The sequence below is a fragment of the Chaetodon trifascialis genome, chromosome 18 (assembly GCF_039877785.1).
Source record: "Chaetodon trifascialis isolate fChaTrf1 chromosome 18, fChaTrf1.hap1, whole genome shotgun sequence".
Taxonomy (NCBI): Eukaryota; Metazoa; Chordata; class Actinopteri; order Chaetodontiformes; family Chaetodontidae; genus Chaetodon; species Chaetodon trifascialis.
In genome coordinates this window covers 15804343-15828039 of record NC_092073.1, presented here as the reverse complement: position 1 = coordinate 15828039, position 23697 = coordinate 15804343, and the positions used below count along the sequence as shown (strand labels likewise).

The 23697-nt window shown below is 44.2% G+C and overlaps 1 protein-coding gene across 1 annotated transcript; it reads right to left on the bottom strand.

Moving 5' to 3' along the window:
• Positions 1–26: 26 nt before the first annotated feature.
• Positions 27–13096, bottom strand: csrnp1b (cysteine-serine-rich nuclear protein 1b). Its single transcript, XM_070986309.1, has 5 exons — positions 12903–13096; positions 5917–6109; positions 3771–4030; positions 3367–3663; positions 27–3270 (listed from the first exon to the last, which is right to left on the bottom strand). The coding sequence occupies exons 2-5, from the start codon at positions 6089–6091 to the stop codon at positions 2278–2280; spliced, it is 1725 nt and encodes a 574-aa protein (XP_070842410.1). The 5' UTR covers positions 6092–6109; positions 12903–13096; the 3' UTR covers positions 27–2277.
• Between the last annotated feature and the right edge of the window lie 10601 nt (positions 13097–23697).

Below are 23697 nucleotides of genomic sequence, written 5' to 3'. Positions count from 1 at the left end.
AAAGTCAGGAGTCAAGCATTTAGAAAATGTTTTTTTATTATTATTTGGAGGGACAGGCTGTCAAAATGGCTTAGATGAAAGAAACTGTTTTTGAACAGCAGGTTAAAGTGTGAATATGTAAAAAATAAAGCAGCTTTGTTTGCTCTGCAGGACCATTCAAGCAGAAATATGTACAACACAAAAGGCAAAAAGTAAGACACCTTCTTTGAAAATAAAATTTAAAAAGCTGTACTGTAATACATTACATTGATAAACACTCACTGTTGCCATTTCTTCATGAGAATTGATGTTTTATACAAGAGAAACAAATGTTTGCTTGCAAAAATCAGTGCCCTCTTCATGGCATAAGAACATATATCGGATGGATTTCAAAGCAATCAAAAAGGCATAAAGCGAATAATACATTTCCAATGTGCACTCAGCACTTTTCAAAGTATACAATTAATCAGAACAAGTTTTAACAAACAGGACCTGCATGCATAATTTCTAAAGGGTCCAGAAAGGCTGTTGAAACAGCTGTAGAAAGGGTGAGATATGTACATCAACTCTCTAGTGTCCTCAACTGTTCACACAGGCGACAGCAGAATCACCTTTGAAAGGTCTTGTTCTATAATTAATGAGGCAACTCTTCAAATTTCAGGATTTGTGTGTGCGATAAAAATTGTATAATATATGCAGTTTTTATCCACAAAAACCCTTTACATGTGTCATTTCTAACATAATGTAACCCAAGTCACAGACTTCCAAAAAATTCAGAATACAATCAAATTGATCTTTGCAATTTCTCAGTTTTAGTGGCATTTTGCTAAAATATCAAACCATAAGACTGCCTATGAAAAATACTTCAGAATGCTAGAGAGCGATAACCTTCATAAGTATACATTTCTCTATAATTCATATATTACAAAGGTTGTCCCAGATTGAAAATTACTCATTTTGCTTTCTTAATAAAATATTCAATTTGTCAGTGATTAGAATTCTTTTGTCAACCTACATAAATTAGTTACAAAATATTAGTGTAATTTTCTATGGTTACATTATAGGCAGCGATACAATAGACCCATAATTTAGTTTCAGTGATTAGGGAGATTCCACAGTTTTCAGTCCCAAAGCTTAAATGGAAGCACTGCGCACACACCGTCGGCAGGCATGGCTCCCCTGATAAGCAGGCACGTCCAGTAAACTTCACAACACCCCATTTTATTGCCAAAATGTCTTAAATTAAATAACTAATGAAATGATGACATAATAAGTTATCAAAAAAAAAAAAAGTTAAATGTAGAAGAGAATAGATATTAAATACTTTCTGATGGACTCGTGGTCCCATTTCCCATAGCGACGCCTAATGTGATATGGAAAAAAGGAAGGAAGATTGCACTTTGAGGTGAAAATATCAAACCACAGTGCTTCTTGAGTGAAAGTAGGCTTTATCTGAAATAAATAAAATAAAATCATAAAGGAAATAATTTAAAACAAAAGCAATAAAGACAATACAGCTACAGCTTTTAATGGTGTGAGCATTATTTCTAGTTACCCGGCTCATAAATAAGATACTCCATAATTTAGCGTTGAACTGTTGAATCGACCCCATACAACCAAAACAATGCCTATTCATACATAACTATTTTCACAGATAAAGTGCTGATCGAGGAGCTTTTAGAGGGATTTCTTTTGTACCATATAACTCTTGGGAGAGATCTTGAGGAGCAAGAGTCCACTAGCTTCAGGATTCAACACAGGGAGGACCCTACCCACTCAAGTGATCTGGGTGTAAGCCCAAAGGGAGGACATGAACAGGACTATGTTGTGATTCAGCTCGGGTTTCATATGAAGGCCATCACAGCAATGGTCACCATACATTGCCTCCAAAAGCTAGAAAGCTAGAAAAAAGTCCCTGAGGTGCACATTCAGCTGTGTTGAGATTCCCAACCTGGCCCCGGTTAAGGTTGATTCCTGTTTAGCATATGGTTGGTGATCTTGGTTTGGTTAAAAGAGCTTCCTTAGGAATTGAGAGTCATCATTGGTTTCTATGGGCCTGGTCAAATTCACCTCTATTCTGTATCATCTCACTTTTAACATTAGCTGCCATCTCACACAGCAATAATCCCAAACTGCTTTGCTAACTTTTTGAAGGCAAGTCTGGAATCTGAACATTTATTAGGCAAGAGGGAAATCACAGCTTCCTCCCAAATCACGCTGACTTCTTATGTGCATGTTCAGTCCCCTCCCAAACCCCTCTTTTTTCTTGCACTGTCCACACATTTTCACGTTTTTTTGTCAAACTTTCACAGACTCCATCACAGACAATTTCATGGCTTCCTCCAACAGCTGATTGTCTGTAAATGTGGCAGGGGGTTCTGGGACGGATTCTGAAAGGCCAATCAGTGACTCCAGGAGGCAGGTCCCCGGGTCGCTCGCTGGAGGGAGGCTGGGGTAACTAGGCAACTGAAACTGAAAAAAGTTGTCCATGTGTTCGTACTCCTTGAGGGAGTTGTAGAGCGAGCTGGGCCCCAAACAGGGGAAACCGTCAAAGAACTCCAGGTCTGACTCCGAGGAGAGGCTCAGGTCCATGTTATAGCTTGCAGAGCGATCGACGGTGGGGGAGGGCGTGCGTGGCACACTACTGCTATGGAATAGGGCATTTCCCTGGTTGGCGTTCTCATCCAAGAGTTCTGAGATGGCTGTTGCTCGATTGTCTGTGTGACCGTCTGCAGAGTCCAACAGTGCAGCGTCTATATTATCATTCTCATCTGCAAAGTCCACCATGCTAAAGCTACTAAAAGCCTCCGTAGATGGCTGCTGTTGTTCTTGCCGTTGATCTTGGCAGTGCATGTCTTTGCGGTCCCCACCGTCCCGGCTACTTCTCGAGCCATTTTCTGAATCGCTGAAACTGAGAATGCGGCTCAGGCCTTTCTCATCGACGTCCAGCTGGGTGTGATGCTCACACCGGCTCTCGCCAGTCTCAGAGTCCTCACTCTGACCTGAAGAGTCAGAGTCCGTCATATCGCTGCTGCAACTGTTCTCCCCAGCTGTCGCCAGCTCTGAGCTAAAGGGGAAGGAGGGCACCGCTGGTAAGGACGTGGCCCCTGTTGTGTTCTCCTCCTCCTCCTCCTCTGTGCTGGACTGCTCCTCCAGCCTCTTCTCCAGCTCCAGCTTCATGATAGTGTGGATGTAATGTGTCTGTACCCTGGTGGAGTTGAACTCAATGCGGCCCTCTGTGTTTCCACAGCCGTCCTTGGTGCAGCCGCATGGGAAAGAGGAATGATCCATCTGTGGGAAGCAGAGGGAAGTTGTTAAATTACACGTGAAATGCAGATTAGAAGAGTCCCAGTTGCCTTTACTGTTGAACGTCTTTTCAGCTCTTACCTGACATTTGATGCCGGCCAGGCTGCAGCTACATGTCTCAGGCTCGCAGAAGCCCTGGCAGTCACAACCACAGTTCTCCCTGGAGATCCTCAGCTCATGCAGCTGCCTCTTCTCCTCCTTGTCAATCTTCTTCACCCCGGCTGCTTTGAGCAGTGCGTAGCGACGTTTCGGCGGGTAAGGCTGGAGGAAAGAGCCCTCCTCCAGGTTGGCTCCGCTGATGTCGATGTCCTGCTCGGGGATGTCATCCACCGTTAGCCGCTCAGCCTCCTCGCTCTCCTGGGTTCCATTCTTAGTCAGCTGGAGAACAAAAGACATCAAATGTGTAATTGGTGCATTAAATTTGTGCTTCACAACTTTTGGATTTTTACAAATCATTCAAAACACTTAAAGGAAAGTTTGCTCACCTTCAGTTTGAGAGCCTCCAGCTTCTCCTCCCTGAGTCTGTTGAGGAATTTTTCCCGACGAAGGAGCCGCTGCTCCACAGCAAACTCAGCAAGCGTGTAAGTGCGGAGCACGCTGTGGCGCTGCATCATGCCCAGAGTGCATCCTCCTCGACTGGGAACACTGGTGAAACCCTGGCACCGCGGGAAGAAGAACACTGTCACCTGATCAAACGTCACGTTGCCCCGCCGTGCTCTCTTGGATTTCTTTAGGATTGATGTTGCTGTGAATGAAGAAAAGAAGATTTGTGTTTTAAACAGGAGCAATCTCTTGAACAGTTGCTCAGTTGCTTTTATGTGCCACTAGATGGCATAATGCCCCACCACTTGAAGTCTACAGATGTCTGCTGAACAGACTGTAAAAGGACACCCCTCTGATTCATTGCCCTAGTCCTCAACCAAGCCTTATCATGTACCCAATTAAAAGACACTTCTAACGAGAGTCCAACACACTTACATCCTGTAAAGTGAAACCTAAACTGCCAAGAACCCATTCAGCCTTGTTTCTTGCCCCACTATGTGACAAAAAAGCCACCCAGCCCAGGAATTTCCCCGTGGTGGCCAACACATTGGAGGAAGCAGAACTGCCAGGATCACAAACTGGTGAGTTAATGCTTTGGGCTTCCGGAAGAGGTGGAGGGTGGAAGTGTAGCTCTCAGGACAGAAATAAAAACTGCCCACCATGGTCTCCTGCAAGCTGACAATCCCCTCAAATGGCCCAGTAACTGACAGGAGTCAAAGGTCCATCTCTGTTTAAAACATTCAGGACCCACAGCAACCGGCCATCTTTCTTTACCCCGACAAATACAATAAAACCATATGGGAATCAAAGTGGAACCACATGTGGGATCAAGTCCAACAATTATTCAAGCTTTATTATAAATTCCACTTCCTCTGCCCAGGAATATTCAACACGACTTCTGAGCCTCGCTTAAAGACAAGCAACTTTTTCCTCTGCTTAAGACGCCAGAGCCAATGTTTTCTTTGAGTGTGTGTGTGTGCGTGTGTGTGTGTGTGTGTGAACAGAAAAGGATGCTAACTCTCCACATGTGTTGAGCATGTGAGGTGGGGAATTCCTTGTAGATTCCCATTTTCTCAGCCATGGAGCTTTTTTTTTTTTTGGACGCACCCTGAACACGAGCAGAAGTCAGGAGGGAAAATCTGTGCACTTGGTGTGATAACTGAAGCTCAGTGGAAGAGAAGCAACCTTTTAGCCCGATGCAGGTACAGACAATAGTCTTACTATATCGTGCAATCTGCCGCTAGGGGTAATACATATGAAAGAAACTGCCAGTTTCAGCTTCACATCCATCAAATCCAGTCAGGCTTATGACACCCACAGGAGACAAATGATACCTTCTCTGCTGCCTCTAAATGGGATAGCTTTGCTGGCTTGTTTTCCCCCTTCACTTCACAATGGCAGGCAACTTTCTGTCCAACACAAACACTGGATTTATAATGGTCTGCACAATCTGCTCTTCTAGATGTGTCTGCATGCCTTCTTTTCTTGATTGGCCAACCCCCCTTTTTGTATCCCTTCACCCAGCCTCTTTCAGCACCTGTGCTGGGTGCACGCCCGGGCTTCAGACAAGGCTCTGTGTGTTTCCAGCCTTGGCAACCTGCCACGCTCCTCTTCCTGGCTACATGCCCCATCATCCTGGAAACCTCACAACTGTTTGCCCTTCTCCCCCACAATCCCTGTCCAAGCCGACCGGTCCCCTAAAGGCCAGCAGACGCACCCAGGTCCAGACAGAAACACCCTGAAGCCGCTCAACCCAGACCTCTCAAGGAAAGGTGAGGCTCTGTCTGCAAGGCTCTGGGAAGAAGGTGGAGACAGAGCCAAGGTGAGCAGCCACTGCATAATGCGATTAGCCATTTTGCAGCTTCAGGGCATGAAATCAAAAGGGGTATTCATTGCAGAAGTCTGAAATAATTTCTGTGAAGTGTTTCATGGGCTGCCAGCTGCCTAAATTCCTTAACTCCCTCCCATTTTTATGGGTTTGTTATCAGAGCCTCCACGGAGCAGTAAAGACAAGGCGAGAGAACGCATTAAAAAGCATGTACCATCAGCTCTTTCTATGATTTATTGTTGCTGGAAGAGGACACTCACTGTTGAAATTTGTTGCTGGGGAGCTGGGGTTGCTGGGAGTGGAATCCAGGGTGTCCGAGTAGCAGCTCTCCCCCTCCGAGTCCCAGCCTGAGCAGGCAGAGGAGAGGGAGGAGGGTGAGGAGTAGCACGGGTCCTCATCCACCTCCTCAAACTTCCTCTTGAGAAGCCCACTCATGGCGTTAGTGCGAACAATCTGCAGGAGAGAGCAGAGGGAGGGGTTATTAGCAAATTATTCACGCTTATTTTAAGGGCTTTGATCACTAAGGGTTCAAGTTTTGTCTCATGAATGTAAAGTATCTGGTAATAGAACCATGAAACAGTGAATAAACATGACCTGTATGTTGCATGAAGGCTATTGTATACACACACACACACACACACACACACACGGGCTTGTCACAGTGTTACTGGTACAAGCAAGTCCTGTGCTCAGCCATGTGAGACTGTATGCATCCCAGTCTCGTGCTGCACTCAGCTGAGGGTGGAAATAAGCCATGGCACAGGAAGCAATCAATCAGGCCTATTCGCATAAGTCAACAATTACTGGACCCTTCACCCTCTTCCAAATCCCATCAGCTCAGCAAATGCATTGATTAGAGAGAAGGGCTGAGCACAGAGGTGACCAAATCATCTAGCCATAGATGTTTAATTTCAATCATTCCCTTTAGGCAACATTCACTGTCAAGTATGCGGGCCAAAGCCAGGGCAATTTGCCACTTGTCCTGTTTAATGTGCTCACATGGCCTTCATAGTAAATATGCACAGCTACGCATAGTCAAGATGTTTTGTTATGCAACTCCTGCATGTATTCTTTCAGGGCTCCCGTGAGAGAGGCTGCTGGTTCAGCGATAAAAACAATCAATCCTTTGAGAGAGACAGACAGACAGACAGACAGACAGACAGACAGACAGACAGACAGACAGACAGACAGACAGACAGACAGACAGACAGACAGACAGACAGACAGACAGGAGAAAAAAATGATCATCACTTCATGAGAAGAGGGAATGCCAGTTACACTCTAATCTTCAAAAGGATTGCCTGATATCTGTGAAAGCGCTTCCACGTACAAGCTTTGTTTGTATTGTTAAATGTTATTTTAGTCAATGAATAATGCTCTCAAAGCTCAACCGAATCAAACTCCTGTCTCCTCAGTTTGTTCCAGGAAAGAAAAAAATAAGAAAAAAGAAAAGAAACCACATGACATGAAAAATGATCATGTTGGATGAGACAGAAGGTTCGCTGCTGATGTGTTTTATGGTTATGGGATGTAAAAGCGTCACAAGGCTCTGACAAACAACAGACAATCTTCATAACTTCTGGGAAGCAAGTCAATGACGACTGCTGGACAAGACAGGTCATCATCACAGTCCGTGGGCCGAGCTCCTGCTAACTTTAACAAGGAGGGGTGGAGGGGTGGAGGGGTGGAGGGAGGAAGGAAGTGAGGGGAGAAAGGAGACATGACTGGGCTCAACTCCAGCGCAGACACTCCCTTCGATGATGTGGAATGGGAAAGGAGGCTTTTACTTTACGCATAAAGAGATCATTTTGCCATCAAACTGTTTACTGTTCTCGGAATCGCAGCCAAATCACTTACAGCTGCTGCAGCTCGAGCATGTTATGGATGCGCTTCAATCTTTGGTTATTTTTAGCTTGTGTTTGCTCAAATATTTGCTTGGTAATACCTATAATTTTGCAAAAATGTTTATAAGGAACTCTCAGAGGTTGTTTTTTCACTTTGTTTCTTTTAGGTTCGTTAATTTTTTTTGGATAATTGCAGAGTAGGTACCTTTAAATTAGCTAAATTTATGGCCCAAACATGTCAATTATTAAACCGAATATGGCTCAGACACGCAGACACCAAGCTGTCCTGCCAACAAGTTAATTTGTCACCGCTACTCCTTAGAGGACTGCTAAATGTGTCAAAGGCAGAGCACGTCATGCCCAGAGATCCTCCAATGGCTTTAGAGGAACTTTAACACCATGTGCGACCTGCTGCACGTCTGGCTTTTCTTATCAGTTGCATAACATATGCAAGTGTCAGCACTCGGGATACAGAAAAAAAAAAAAAAAGTCTGACCAGGTATGCAAGGAGGGGGTCATTTTCAGCACGCAACGGGGAGCAATTATGCAAAACCAGTCCTCCCTTTTGACAAGGATAAAAGAGGTCAGAGTCAAGGGCAAGAGGCTGACACCTCTGTACAGGCAGTGGGGGTAGCTTTGCAGCTGTACACAGGGTTATTGTTATTGCTGCAGTCAGATATTGTTGTCCCCAGTGCACATATGATGGATGAATCACCTTGCAATAGGTCAAGCTGGCTCATACCATCTCTGCAACAAACAAAAAGGCTTCCTTCACTGCGACCACCTCGTTGCTTAAGCGTGTTTTGCATTACCAGCAGCCGCTTATTTCTCATCCATCAACTTACTCGAGCAGCAAATAATCTCCAAATGCCTCCACGGTTACTGATATTATCACATTGTGGGATTTGCCTTGAAACAATTTAGAAACACCTGGGTGCAGCATCTGTTACTTATGTAGTCACTGATCAGACAACAAGTGTGCTCTTAACGCCACACCACAGCAAACAAATCTCAGTGCGAGAAAAGCCGAGCACACATGGGTTCACCTTGCATTTTTGCCATCACTCCCACCGCCTCTTTTTCCCTGAAAAAAATGAAAACAAAGCTGTGAGGCATCCTCAAGGGAGTGCATAGCGCCAGCTAAGCAAAGTCTTTTTAATTAAAAGCTGCAGTGAGGCAGAAGGGGGAGGAGAGGGAGAGAGGTGGGGAGGCAGTGGTGTCAGAACTGGGTCATTGTCTCCTGACTGCAGTCTACCTGACACATTGATTTGTTAATCCTGTTCAACGGGCAGAAACAATGGCGAGAGGTTAATCCTGGCAAGGGGACGGCTTGTAGTCAATCTGGGGCTTCTCAGCCTGCTCAGCCGCTGCATCCACAGAACAAGGCCAAGAGAGCAGGGAGAGCGGATGGAGCAAGGGACTGGGGGTAAAAAGACAACAATCGTGCAATGACTCATTTGCAAAAGGGTGGAGGAAGGGGGAAAAAAGAACAAAGATAAAAGAGGAGAATTCAGAGCTGGCTCCTCAAGAAAGCAGTGCCTGTGAACGTCTGCTCTAAATGGAGAATGGATGTGATCGGACAGCCGAGCCAGAGAGGGAGCACAGCATGTTTTCTGTGCGCGCTAAATTATGCATCACTGTCATTCCATCAACCGCACACAGGCAGGCAGATAAAGGACGCATCCGCTGAGGTGCTCCCCAGCCAGTTGTCACAGAGTTGGGAAGATAAATCTCAGGCGAGGAGATTTGTCACCAGAAGCGCTACACAGCTCAAGTCAGATGCATAACTATGTCAGTCGAATAAGATTATCTTGATACATGCGGCTACAGGCTGTTAATATGACTTCAGAATCCCAATTCATTTCTATTTTATCTGCAGACAGCTACTCAAGTTCTTATTAAGGATTCCTAAATTATTCAAACGGGGGAGGATGTTCAAAATGTTAAAAAGTTTAGGTTTAATCAATCACTCACTAAGAACATTCAACAGCTATAAGCTAATAAAACTGCGCTACCTTTTCACTTAGGATAACAGTTAAAAAAGAGGATTTTAAGGTAGAACAATCCCTACCTTTGTATGTAGTTTTCCCAGTGAGGCAGAGAAGAGTTATTCTATAAGAGTTATAATCAAAAGCATAAAAAGCAGGGACAGAGGGGAATTTACACATCCAGGAAAATCTTAAACGCTTAAGGAAATAATTACTATGTGCATCCCTGCATACGTAGAGACATCAGCCAGCAGCCTGTTTCAACTGCCCCCATTTGCCCTGCAGCCCAACAGGACAAGTCACAGTTGACTTTGCCCCCTTGCACTGCCTGCTCAGCCCCTTTGCAGCTGATAACAGCGTGGGTGGGAACGACAACTCGCACTAAACTTAGCCAGCCGAGAACATTTACATGGCACGCTGACAACTCTGCGCAGCGTCTGAATGACTGACTGAGTGAGTTGAGTGCTCATAAAATGTGATAATGATGAGCCTGGGAGTCTTCCTGTGTGTGTGGAAGCGTGTCTGTGCAGGCCGTCCCCCTCCAGGCTTCAAGGTATTGCACCTCTCACTTCCAGCTCTGTCACAGAGAAGACGGAGGTAATTGATCAGAGCCATCAAGGTGACGGCGGGGCTGGATTCCAGCTCCTGCACAGCTGGGGAAACACTGGCTCATTTCTTCGACTCAGCTGTTGCTCAGAAGCGCTCCACCTGCTGGAACAATGCAGGGAGAGCTCCCGTTTTCTCCTCTATGAGCCTGTTGTTCTCACTGAAGCCCAAAGCTCGCTGTGACTGTGCCACAGAAACATTCTGTTCCTCTGCCTCGACCCGTGCACACACTGATTCCAAAAAGGAGAGGTAGTGGGAAGAAGGAGGGAGGATTGTACAAAACAAATAAATAATGTCATGTCTCCAAGCCACAGGAATTCCATTCTGGCAGCGCCACTCTTGCTATAATAGTGGGAGAAGAACACAGGCTCTATCTAATCCAGATGTGTTTTCTACTTCTAACCACTGGAAAGTCCTACTCCCAAAAGGCAGCCTAGCGAGCTACCTTTCCTAGCCACACCTGACAGGGTATTAGCTTGCACGTGGACCTCACATGCCCTCAGCTGTCACTAATCTATTATGCAGACCGAACTTGAATGGCCAGGTGATGTCCTTGGGCTAGTTTACTCAAATTATAAACCAAAAAGAGGGTTGAAAAGCTGATTTAAAGTATGTTTATTCTCTGGAAAGTCTTATTATGTGCGGACAGAAAGCTGACAGATTAAAAAAATATGCAGCTGTGATTTGTTTTTTCCCTGCGTTTATCAGAAACTGATCATATGTGTATAAAAAGCAGAGAAGAGAAACTCATGTAAAGCATTCCTTTGCAGAACAGTCTGCTAGCAGCAAACATGCAGCTTTAGGGTGTGTGTGTGTGTGCGTGAGTATGGAGGAAGGGAGGAGGTGGTTGTGGGTTCAGGGGTCGTGCTCCAGTCTGGGACACTTGCAGTATGGAATGCTGGGAGAGGACAAAGCAGATGGGAGCTCTCCACTACTGTGTGGGAGACCTCAGCAGACTCCCTGCGCACGCACGCGCACACACACACACACACACACACACACACACACACACACACACACACACACACACACACACACACACACACACACACACACACACACACACACACCCTCCCCTCACCCTCTCTCTCGTCTCCAGGCACAAAAGCGTGGGGGCCATCCTGCGTGACCAAAATGAAGCAGGCACAGACAACCTTGTCTGAACCCAGCACTGCTGCTGCTGCCTCTGCCAGCTGGGGAGACAGATACTAAAAGTGTGTGTGAGCTTCCTGAGCTTGTGAAACATACCCTGCAGTGCACAGGAAGTGGCCATCCAGTTTATCTATGCTGTGTCTGACAGCTGCAGGCACCACAAGGTTAGCTCAGTGCAGGATCATATGATGGAGGTGAGGGAGTCAGGAGGTATGAATGGTATTTATCATTCGTGGAATTCCTCCAAATGTTGCCGTTCTATCGTCTGAGTTAGTTTTAAAAGAAAGGGCAACAATCTGGTTAGTTGTTGTTATTTACAGATCCATCCTGAGCTAAAATGGAAAATAATAATAATATGTAAGTGGGGGTAAAGGTTCATTCAACATCATTGCACATTGCTAGGAAATGAAGACCACATGAAATGCACAGCATCAAGTGCTATATTCCCTCTCTGTAAACAAAGGATCATTCAGCTCCCTGTAGCCTAATTCCAGAAAACATGATTCCAAAAATGATCCGGGTGAGGTCGCGCTAGAGACGATTATATTCATTCAGCCGCTCTATCAAAAACAGATAAAGCCTGGCTCTAGAAAATAAGAGCCTCAGACTTTAGTGTCATTTCACATAAAATGTATTAATAACAGCTCCTGGTGGGACGATCACGTAAATAAACAAACAGCAGCCTCACACGCACGCTTTTCCAGAGACGAACACAAACATTTATGCGCCTCAATGACTGGTTATGAAAAGGAAATATCCATGTGCTGTTATGGAAAAAATGTCCAAACAATGAAGGCGCCCAGAATTCTTTACCCACGCTTTCTCCGTCTTACATGCACGAGGTGGAAAATGAATCATCAATCAAAAATCAATCATTAAATGTGGCCGAAACGTGTGCGTCGCGGAGCCGGGGCGGTGCGCTCCCTCCCCGTTGACCCGATCATTCCTCATGATTAATGCTAATTCTAATGACAGCAGCCCTGTCAGCTGTGCGTGTCCGTGTGTGCGTGTGTGAGCTCATGTAGTGCCTTCAGGAGTCGCTCGAGTTACAAGAGGCGCACCAGCACCGCTGAGGTGAACAAGAACAACTCCACACGGGCTGAATACACAAAGCCGACCTCATCAACAGTTCACACAAATGAATCCACAGCCGAAAACACACTCATCTAAAGTAAGCTGCAACACTCCCGGTGCAAGCTGGGAAGTTTCCACAAAACCCGGATAATCAATGATCGATGTATGAATCAATAAGTGAATGAAGCGGATTGTTGGAATCTCGCCTAAATCAATAAATCATTTCATTTCTTTGCCACTATCAGATCGTGATCAGCTGTGTGTAAACCGGCCATTAGTGAAAACTCACTCCAGTCAGCCTCAAATGATGTCAGCTTTTACAATAAAGCGTCAAGTTAAACGACTGAAACGCAAAGTGTGTTTTTTCTTTTTTTAAAAAAGAAACCCAGCCAACACTGCGTAAAGATTCACCTGTAACAGCGGCTTTTTCGCCCTCGCACGGCCACACAGGCGGCGCGTTTAAATGACACAAGAGAAAAGAACATTCAAACTATTTGGCTTCCCTCCTCCGCTGAGCTGAAACACAGAAAATACGGTGTTCAATAACCCCAGCAGCGAACTCTCCGCTCCGTCTCTACTCACCACCAATTCGGGTATCCGATCACCATTAGTGGCCAAATAGCGTTGGGTAAAACAGCCGATGGGGTGTGAGTGGAAGTAATCCAAACGGCAGAAATAAATAGAGCGCTTATCCCCGCATATAGACAGCTCCTCGGTGCTATTGTCTGCGTCTGTCCGGCGCACAGGGCTCCGTACCAGCTGAAGCGCTTCCCTTGTCTGTAGCAGACTGCCGAGAAGCGCAGCCTTTTTCGTCAGTGGAAAACTCCCCCCTGGCGTCTGGTCTGACGCAGGCGGTGACACAGGGAGGCTGCCCACGCCGCTTCCTGCCCGTCCTCCTGTGTGACTGCGCCCGTACTACCTGCAGGAGAATAATGCACACGCTCATCTGAAGAGATTAGAGTAATAATGATAATATGTCGTGGAATCAATCAGCAGAGCGCAATCTAACAACCAGACAGATGAATAAATACACAGACGGATGGGGTTTGGAAAATGAGAGAGGAACAATGAGTGATATCATGAGTGTGAGTTTCAATGAGGCTTTAGGTTCGGAAAAAAAATGAAACTGACAATATAAACAGCGATGAGTTTAAAAAATGAAACAACATAACAGTACATCATATCCAATATAAGATCACATCATTATGACAGAGCGCTAGATAAGTATAAAACATTAAATAATTACTGAACAAACAACATTATGGCACTGAGAGAGAAGCTGCTGAATAAATAACAGACGTAGAAACTAAAACTAAAAATGTCTATATTGTACACCACAAGTGTTCTTTTACAGACTGAGAAATACTTCTTTAGCTAAGTTAACTGCATTGCCTTTACTGTGTAGATAATATACTGTTATGTACTGCATAAATAGATGGACCATAAAAACATATGTGTCTAAAATCAATAGAAAAACTGAACTAAACCTATAAACTAGTACTCTAAACATAAACAATGATAGTGTATGTCATTATATCATTAATTCGTATATATTCTTAGAGGGTTAGTTGAAGTGTAGTATAAGGGACAAGTTTTTTTTTTTTCTAGGCTGAGAGAACTAAAGGAAAGTCCTTTTGGCTTATCTGAGAAATGCATTGGAACAAAGCTGTAAACAGGGCTGATGTTTTGGAGATATGTGGTTCTAAAAGGATGGCAACAACATATTATCTTGTGATGTTGTTCTGAAGCGAGCGTCTGATCTGCCACATCACCCAAACATCCTCACGTACGGAAACAGACTTTCAGAGAATCCCTGGGTTCATCTCTATGAGTTCACTGGAGTACAGTGAGAAGTATTATCATCACTGCACACATAACATCAAGCACTAATAGTGACGTGGGTGGTGCTGTAATGCTGCGTGGCGTGGCTTATTTCCAGTCAAAGGAAAACACTGACTAAGCTCTATGAAATTATGACTCAGTTTCTTTTTCATGGAACACAAAAGTGAAGCGCCATTTCAAAGCAAACAACGACCAAAACTGTATTCTTGAAATGACTCCCAGCATGTCGCAGGAGCTGAGCCCCAGCTGACATAAAGACTGTTACCTTTAATCGTTTTTTGCATTGTAACGACAGCGGTGGTTATTAGCAGTTTGGCAAAAATAATGTTAACTCCATATGCCAGCTTGTTGTTTGCTCAGTGTCTGCTGTTTGCTCAGATACTGAGCAAACAGCAGCCAACCAGGGAGACCATGAGATACAGTTGGAATTTAGGAGTTTTAGCAACCTTGAGGAAGTTTTCGCTCAATAGATTAAAATGTACACACCGTGGATATTTTTAAGGCGGACTGTGGTATCTTTAGACTCCTTAAAGGAAAAGTTTGTCCTTTGGGGAAACGGCCTTTGCTTTCTTGCTGAGAGTCAGACAAAAAGATTAATAGCATATTTAAAATATTAAGCTGCAGTTAGTGGCTAGTTAGCTTAGCTTAGCACAAAGATAGGAAGCAGTCTGCCTCAGTAACCGAAGCTCACTAATTAATGTTACACCTGGTTTGTTTAATCTGGATCAAATACAAAGTCTAAATATGACAGTTTGTCATTATACAGGAGGGTGTGACTCAGACAATTTCTTGGAACAGTTGCCAGGCAAGAGGAAGCTTAAATTCAACATCAAAAAACAAATACATAAATCATTCTTGACAGTATGCAGAGAGCTTTAAAAAGTATTCAGACCTTTATTTTGAAAGGAAAAGCCCTCAAGTTAATAGGTCCAAGAGTTCCTAATAACTTTCAATTAAGATCTCTGGAAGGAATTTTGTAATGTGGAGCTACTTAAAGGAAACATATAAAATGTTCTGTAAGAGTTATTCCAGTCAGATTTTAGGTTTATTAGAGGCTGTTGATCTTCAGGGGAAGAGAAGAGCTGCCCCTTTAAATAAAACTTGATTTTGGCGTGGGGCATTCGTGGGGGTTTTACTCTTGACCTCGGCTTTTCTGCTCTTGCTAAGGCCCTGAAACCAATGTTAGCGAGGTCAGGACCACATTTTCACACAGAATTAATGACTTCTCATCTGTACAATATTTGAAATTCCCACAGTGTGGTAATCGCTGATTGAATCAGTCTTTTCTCCAGAAGCAGCAGCGTCACACGCCCTTTCCCTCCTCTGAACTCCTCCCAGGTATTTACAAGTCTCGCTGCCCACGGCGAGCTTGCTGACATACTCTGCTTTCATTCTCAGCTGGACCTGAACACTGAGGCAAAGTGTTCTGCCAATGTCAATACAGGTGCTCGACTCAGATATGTGGGGACGGCTCTCCTAAAGCTGTGTACATAGAGCTATGCTAATTGTCTCCTGCTAATAGAGGGCCCTTTCTCACTGGCCTGTTGAGCCAGAGGGCCCCATTTAGGGCAGAGGCAAAACAAGCACATCAAGCTGAATGACAGCACAAGTACTCTCATTACTGCTAATATTGAACCCACAATGTTTTTCAAATGAAGTTCTTATTTCTAAGTTTATAGTAAAACATATTGAAATTGACACAAGATCCAGTGAGCAAGTGTGTGGCTTTACTTGATTTGCTTTGGAGGCAGGAGTTTCACCAGAGCCATAAATTAGCATTTAAACAAGAGTGAATGGCTTTGTGATAATGAACATGTTAGATAACAGAGATTACAGCTGGCCACGCAACTTGTTTGTTTACCCAAAGGAGTCATTGGAAGCTATGGTGAAAATGTGAGAAAAGCTGCTCATTAACAACACAAAAAGGATGTATTACAAATGTTATTAAAACAATAAGTTAGTGTGATTAAAGCCAGATTCTGACTGATCAGTGAGACGATCAGGTGAGCAAATCCAGCAAAACATGAAGAAATCATTCAAAGCAATGCCGTCCTTTAGTTTTTCTGTGGTTCCAACATGCAGCATTTCCTCAGTAAAAAGTCAAGATCAAGGTATCCACTTCATCACATACTGTTACACCTTAATTACACTGTGATTAAGGTGAGGCGCAAAGGGGCAATTTAAAGTGTTATTGAAGCCTTTGTATTGTTGTTATTGCAGCTAGAAGAAATGGAAGAAGTGGAAAAAGGTGGAGAGAGTTGGCTCTCAAACCAGGGATCAATGTGATCTCTAATTTCTGCTGGTTTATTGTGAAATACTGGACACTTTTTCTACTTTAGGTATGTAAAATCCTTCAAAAATCACTGGTTAAGCTGCTCACAGCGAATCACTTTGCTTCCAGTTGCTAAGTGGTACGGTTAAGTAAGGAAGTAAATAAACATTTACTGATGCTATCTGCATACAGAATCTTTGTTGTTATCTGCGTCGTAATACCGTCCAGGAGTTTGTTTTTGTTTTCATGCTTCCAAGGTGTGTAACAGCATAGGTGAGGGTGTGTGACGTGGTAATGCTCTAGTGCAGCCTGGGAGTCTGTGTGTCCAGACAGACTCCACCCAATTAGCTTCCCTGTCGCCCTGCAACTCCTAAAAGACACAACAATGAAGTGTCCACGGCCCCGAGGAAGAAACCGGCGGTCACATGAGCGGCAGCAGCAGTCACAGCCATTACTGAGGAATTCTGCCCTCTTCACACACACACACGAAAACCCCTAATAATCACCAACATTAACAATTAGCCCTCTGTTTGACAAGTCCCCGAGAGCCTGGAGACATTCTCTCTCACTCTGACACTTCTGTGGTTCGGTTCAGCGTAAAGCCTAATTATAGCCAAAGCTTTGCAAACATCAGATCACTGACACAGCGTCGACAATGCTGCTTGACGGACAAACATTACGTAAGAGGCGAATCTGGAATCTGGACAGCATAAAGACTTGTTGTGAGTTCCTGTGCTGGTTTTTTCGGCCTTTGATGAAGTGTCCTTCATGAAGTTCTCTTGAGATAAACAGGAAATGTCTTGGCGGTGGGACTCGTGCTTTTTTATGTTGCCCTTTGAAGTCCCCTGTCAGGCTCATCAATTCCCTTTCTGATAAACAAGGAAAAAAGTTCCAGGGAACAGCGCGACTCACACATGTTTACCCTCTCTTCTAAGAAAAAGAGCTGCATACGTGTGTGTGCGCGTGTGTGTAGGATGGGGGGATGGTAGCCCAAGTGCCAAAGCCACTGAATCAGGCCTGAATACATTAAGGCCACTCTCTTTAAAAGTGTGCCAGAGAGTTCATGGTGGAAGACGCCCCTCCAAGAGCACAATAATGGGCTTCAATGCTTTCCATCTGCGGAGGGAGAAAGGCCTGTGACTGCACGTGCTGCGTGGAGTGGGCTCAACAATGTATCAATTTATGGCCATCAGAGGCATCATAAAACTGCTCCCGAGGTGACGACCGGGGCCGTGAGAGTGAAATGCCAAAGCCGTCGATAAATAGATAGGACTCAAAGAAGAAAAAAAAAAAAATTCGCAGCATGAGAATGTCAGCTGAGATTTAGAAAGCTCGCCCCGAAAGCGTGGAAATAAGCAAATTCATAGCAACATTTGTGTTGATAGAAGTGTCCCCTGGAGGAGCGACAGACCAGATGAGACAGCCTGGTGTTGTTGTTGTGGTGGCGGCTGTGGTGGTCAGACCGGGGCAGACGGACACACCGGGGCTCAGGGGGAGATGATTGATGGCTCCAGCTGTCCCAGAGGAGAGGAACACAGGCAGACAGCTGGTCACCTGTAGCCCCAGACATGGCTGTGATAGAGGCGCATGGCATTGTGTTTCACTGCAGAGGGCAGCCAGTGCAATGCAGAGTTCAGGCCACTGTTCATCACAGCCAGGAAAACAAGCAGGATGGCTACAGGGGATGAGACTTGAGGATTAAAAGAGCACTTGAGGAAATAGATTTAGCCAAGAAAAGCATGCATACGGCTAATTTATTGGATTTTAAGCAGCAATTCAACACTCAGTAAGTGTTTTGTTAATAAGATTACTGAAAACCTCAGGAGAAAACACACACACGCACACCTCAATGTCGTCATCAGCTAATAACAACGCAGTCCTCTGAATCATGCAGCTTTGTGTGAGACTGCTGGGACATGACTACGTAGAGAATAACGGGTGTTTTGACACAAGTTACATGAGAGAGAGAGAGAAAAAAGAAGAGATGAGCTCACTCAGGCACAGGGATTAATCCAGAAGCAGGAGAGAAAGAAGAAGAAGAAGAAGAAGAAGAAGGGAGAAAAAAGAAAAAAACACCCTCCCCCTCTCGCAGCCTGACAGCCAATCAGCACGCAGAGGAGCTGGTTTACTTGGAGACCAAAGATTCTGTGTGTAGTGATGTGACATCATCAGCTGCCCATTAAAGGAGAGGTCACTTTTTCTTCTCTTCCCCCTTTTTTTTCCTCCACCTTTGATGATGAGTGAGGAAATGTGGTGCAGTTTTCCAAGAAGAACAAAGACCCTTTCAAGCGTCGTACCTTTCCTGTTGTTTTCCTCATATTGATTGTTGACATGAAAGGATTGTTGTAGTAGCCTGTTCTCAGTTTCACCGTCCAGGATTGCCTGAACTGGATGCTTGAGTAATATTCATGAGTTTCAGCTGTTCAGCTCTGGGACAGGCACGATTCATAAATTCAGCAACTTGCCTCTGCTGTTTTCCTTTGTCACCACAACACTCAGACAAGAAATGTTGGGTTTTCAATGCTTCCATTCATTCAGTAACAAACAAGCGCTATGTTTGGGTTGCCATCACTGCATACAGTAAGTGTGTTTGCTCTTACTGGGTCTCTGTATGTGTCTTTAGCTTTAGGGGAAGAAAAGCTGCCAGTTTGTGTTGTGTTTACTTGGCAACGTCACAGGGCTGTCTGACTAATGCATTCTGGATCGCCTCTCCCAGGACGTTTGTTCTATGTTTTATTCATCGGTGTGATGTGCTATAGACTTCCCCCTGACATAATATTATTGATTGCCTAATAGACTATCAAAAGAATGGCCTCACTCAAGGCATCAAGAGTTTAGTGTACCTTTACTTTTCTAGATAATTAGATTTTTTTTTTTTTTTTTTTAAAAGCAGGGCTGCAACAGTTTCACCATTGTCAGGCTGTGCATTTAAATAAAAGAATTAGGCTCAATTAGGCTATTATAGTTTAATATCTCCCCTTCCTTTGAAAATGAATGTTATTTCCAAGAGCTTGTATCAGTGTGAACAGACTCCATGGAAATCCATAATGATAACTAGACACTAAATAACTAGAAAATGTTTTCAGATCTCCATCGAGGAGGCAGTCAGTGCTCAACACAAAACCCATAGTTCAGCTACTGATGAATGAGTCCTTAGCTTCACAAAAACTCCTCTTCAGGATCCCAGGAAGCAAACAAAATACTCAATATTATGAGACTCTATACAACGCCTCTTGCATCTGATAGACAAGGTCAATTATTCTCCATCAGCTCCTGAGTTACCTCTCGCAGTCCAGCCAGTGAGCTGCTGTCGGCTCCAGGGAATGGCCGGTGGTTTGAGGGTGGGTCCACGCGTAGAGAAGATGGAGCTGGAGAATAATCCGATTCTGTAGAACTGGTGAACTATGAATTTTTAATGAAACAGACTTTTTGGATTGTCGCCAGGGGTTGGCAAGCTAATCGACAATCACTCTCGGACTGGACCTCTTCCCCTCACCAGTAGATGCACACATTTTCTGAATGCATCAATATTCTGCAGGCGGGATGGGGAGCTTTGGTGGGCCGGATGTGGCCCTTGGGCCACGAGTAGATGAAACCAACAGTCCAAAGTTCAATTCAATCAAACATCACACAAAACAAAGAAAACTAATGCTGAAATTGTCATTTGAGTAATTGATAGGCAAACTCACAGAAAAATCAATCTGCAGCTATATTTGATAATTGACTTATTTAAATCTTAATGCAAAAATTCTCATTTTCTTTATTTACTATGATATTAAACTTAATATGATTGAATTTTTGACTGATGAGGGGCAAAACAAGCCATTGGAATTTGTCAACTTGAAACTGAATATAGTATTTTACATTGAATATGTCCACTTTCAGAAATGTAATGCACAAAAAGATGAATTGAGGGATCACATTAGTTGTGACTAAAAAAATCGTCTAAACTGAGAAGCTGGAACCAGACAATATTTGACTTTTTTGCTTGAAAAAATGAATTCAACAGTGACTTACTGATGAAAATATTTGGAATTAATTTTCCACTGCTTGCCTAATTGATTAATCAGCCAATTGTGTTGCCTCCTTTGCCCTTGTTTTCAACTTATTTTTGGACATGAGGCGTATTTTGTGAATCCAGGTAATCCTCCAGTTTCATGAGACAGATGGTTCTGGCACCCAGAATATTAATAGGCTGAATCTATTATTGAAGTGTTTTTGCGCTGTGAAGCGAACGAGTAAGAGATCAACAAAGAGCGTCTCTCGCTGCAGAGAAATAATGTTCACAAGAAACCGTTACACTAAACAGAAAGTGAAAAAAGAGGTGTGTAAGAGGCATGAAAGGGTTAATGATGAGTGACATGAGTATTAATGAAGGGGTCCCCTGCTTGGAGCACATCCCTGACCAACACTCAGGCCCATTATTCACATGACCGAGCTAAACCTCACTTCCAATCCAGACCGCGCAGTCGGCCTTTATCTCTGCGACTTCATCACAAAGACGCAGTGATCATTGTAGACTCCTGAGCTGCCATCACACTCTCCTCAATTGCTGTGAAACTGCTGTCAGTGCTCCGGCAGAAGTGTTGTTGGGACACATGTCTTCAAGAATTTACCGCTCCTGACGGCTCCCTCCATTGCCCAGAAATCAATATGTGGCAACCTGTGCTTTATGGCAACATAACAGTCCTAAAAGATGTAGTGCAGGAGTGCATACAGAGATATTAGCTCGGTTGAGTGCCAGACAACAAAAGCGAAACCCCTCATCTGCTTATTTTCCTTTTACTGCAGCACTTCCTCATTGAAATGTTTACATGCAGCACACGTGCTTTCAAAGAAAAGGCAGAGGCTTGTGAAGCACAGGAAGCGCTCTGCTGATACTGATACAGAGCTGATAGTAACAGTCGCACACATGCTATGATTTAATATGTACTCATACAGCAGTCAAGATTGATGCACAATCACATGAAACTATAAAACTCTTCCTCTTGCATAAAGTTTTTTTTGCTAGATTTATAGCAACTGCACCATTAAACAAACATGTTATTAGTATATCTGCCCAGAAATAACTTCCCTAGGCTCACTCTCATGCCTTCATATGTTACTGTGATCCTGATCAGTGTTACTGGAGACGTGATTTACTGAAAGAGTCTGCCTTTCACCAGAAACGGAGAAGCTGCTTCTCAGCAACAGAAGGTGAGAGTGCGACTGAATGTGATGGAAGTCCCTCGCCGCGTCACGCTCTCCCTGACACAAGGAGAAGGAAACCACACACTGCCGTGTTTCCCGTAACAAACTGAGCACTTCCTCCTTTTTTTGTTCTCATTGTCTGTGTGACAATTTCAAAGCGTACAGTATCTCACGATGTCAAAATAGGTGCTGCTGGGAAAAAAAAAAAGCAGGCCGGCACGTTGAAATTTCCAGCAACGGCAGAAAACCGACATCTCGAAGATCTCAAAAGAAATATGTCAACTGCTCACTCACTTTCTGACTCAGACAGATAACAATGTAGTTATCATAACTCAGCAAATAAGTCATCAGTTTCTGCCCATGTGGGGTTTTCTCTCTGTGTTTGTGGTTTGGTGCATGGCTGCCATTGAGGTTCTAAACAAATTGAATGCAAAACAGCTTTGTGAGACTATTTGTGACAGAAAATTTGATTTGTGTTGGGTTGACAGCAAATCAGCTTTTATACTCCTCTAGTGTTTCCAAGTGGCATTATTGTTGCTGCCGCTGTTGCAAAGGCATCCGGATCACTTTCCATTTTCCTCAGAGCTTAGTGCCTCCCAGCAAAACAGGACAAACTGCATTCGCTTCCAAATTTCTGTGAAGAGACGATCAACACCACTTTGGAAAAAGGAGGGAGGAAAGAGAAAAGTAAAGTGAAACTGTTAGAATGTTATATAGAGTAATAACAGTTTGAGTATTCACATAAACAAATAACTAGAGCAGGGGTCGGCTTCAGGGTGGAGGGGGGAGAGGGAGAACACCCCGTGAGTTCATTCATTTATTTAGTCTCTAATGGAGACATGGAAGCAGACAGAACTTCTTAACTCTGTGTTAAGAAAAGCAAAGTAAGTTATTTTATATTTTTACAAAATTAATGTCCACTGCCCGTTTAAGCTAGCTGTTTCCCCTTGTTTCCAGTCTTTATGCTAAGCTAAGCTAACAGGAGGCTGGCCCTAGCTTCATATTTGCTGACAAGTAACAAACCAATTAACAGCAACAAAGTCTCGCCACCTTCCTTACACATTATCACAGCAATTTAACTCATTCTGGTTATGTAATCCAGTTATGTGTGTTTATGTAAACAAATGGTCTGAGTCATGTGTGCACCCACTCCATTAAAAGTGCCGCACGTTAACTAAATCCCAGCTTCCTGCTCTGACAGTAGTTGGTTGTTGTCAAACAAAATCAGCCCGTAATGTCTAATTTGTGGCATTTTTTCACTTTTTTTGGGGTGGTGGTGGTGGTTGGTAATAGGGGAACGGCAGGGGAGGAGCAGGTGGGGGTGGCTGGGGGACGTGCAATCGCTGAGGCTCGGAGAATCAGCATCACAGCAGGCTGCTGTTACCACGGCTACAGTGACATGCGGGCCAACTGCAGGTGCCAGGCCGACAACAGTGAGGCCCAATTAGAGACCCTGGGAGAGGGAAGATAATGAAATCCAGCCCCGGACTGACGTGGGTTAACTAAATAAGTCCACAGTCATTTAGAGTTAACAAAAAAAGACGACCGGGTGGATGTCAGGGCAAGAAAAGTGGTCACAGGCCCCCGGACAGTCGTTCAGATTTATTGACTGACAGGCTAAGGAGATGATTGGATTTGGTGCTGTGTAATATAAGAATTTAAGATTAAAATTCATCATTTATATGCCCTTGATTAGCTTGCATTACCACACTTTCCATTCCTTTAACAAGCTCATTTCCCCCTGCTCTTTCTCTTTCTCTCAGTCCATTTCAGCTGTACCTCACTTACTCTGACACACACACAAACACACACATGCACTCCACAGCGTCAGCCTCCGGGCTAGCCGCTGCAGAATGGCCTCAGAATGTGAGAAAGGGACAAGTAGCTGTGTTTACCGAGCACTACTGTCCACACATCCGTTCCCACAATGGCCCCATTGAGGGTGGGCCCAGGTTAAAGCCTATTTAAAAGGCTTGTTTAACACTGAGAAGAGGGGCCGCATACCCGAACCGCAGGGAAGGGGAGGTGGGGGGAGGGAGAGGGATTCACAGCAGGCTCCTCACCCTCCACCCC

Coding starts and splice junctions, on each gene's coding strand:
- csrnp1b (XM_070986309.1), bottom strand. CDS start 6,091: ATGAGTGGGCTTCTCAAGAGGAAGTTTGAGGAGGTGGATGAGGACCCG. Junction 4,031..5,916: donor CCCAGCAACAAATTTCAACA/GTGAGTGTCCTC, acceptor CTTCATTCACAG/CAACATCAATCCTAAAGAAA. Junction 3,664..3,770: donor TGGAGGCTCTCAAACTGAAG/GTGAGCAAACTT, acceptor TTTGTTCTCCAG/CTGACTAAGAATGGAACCCA.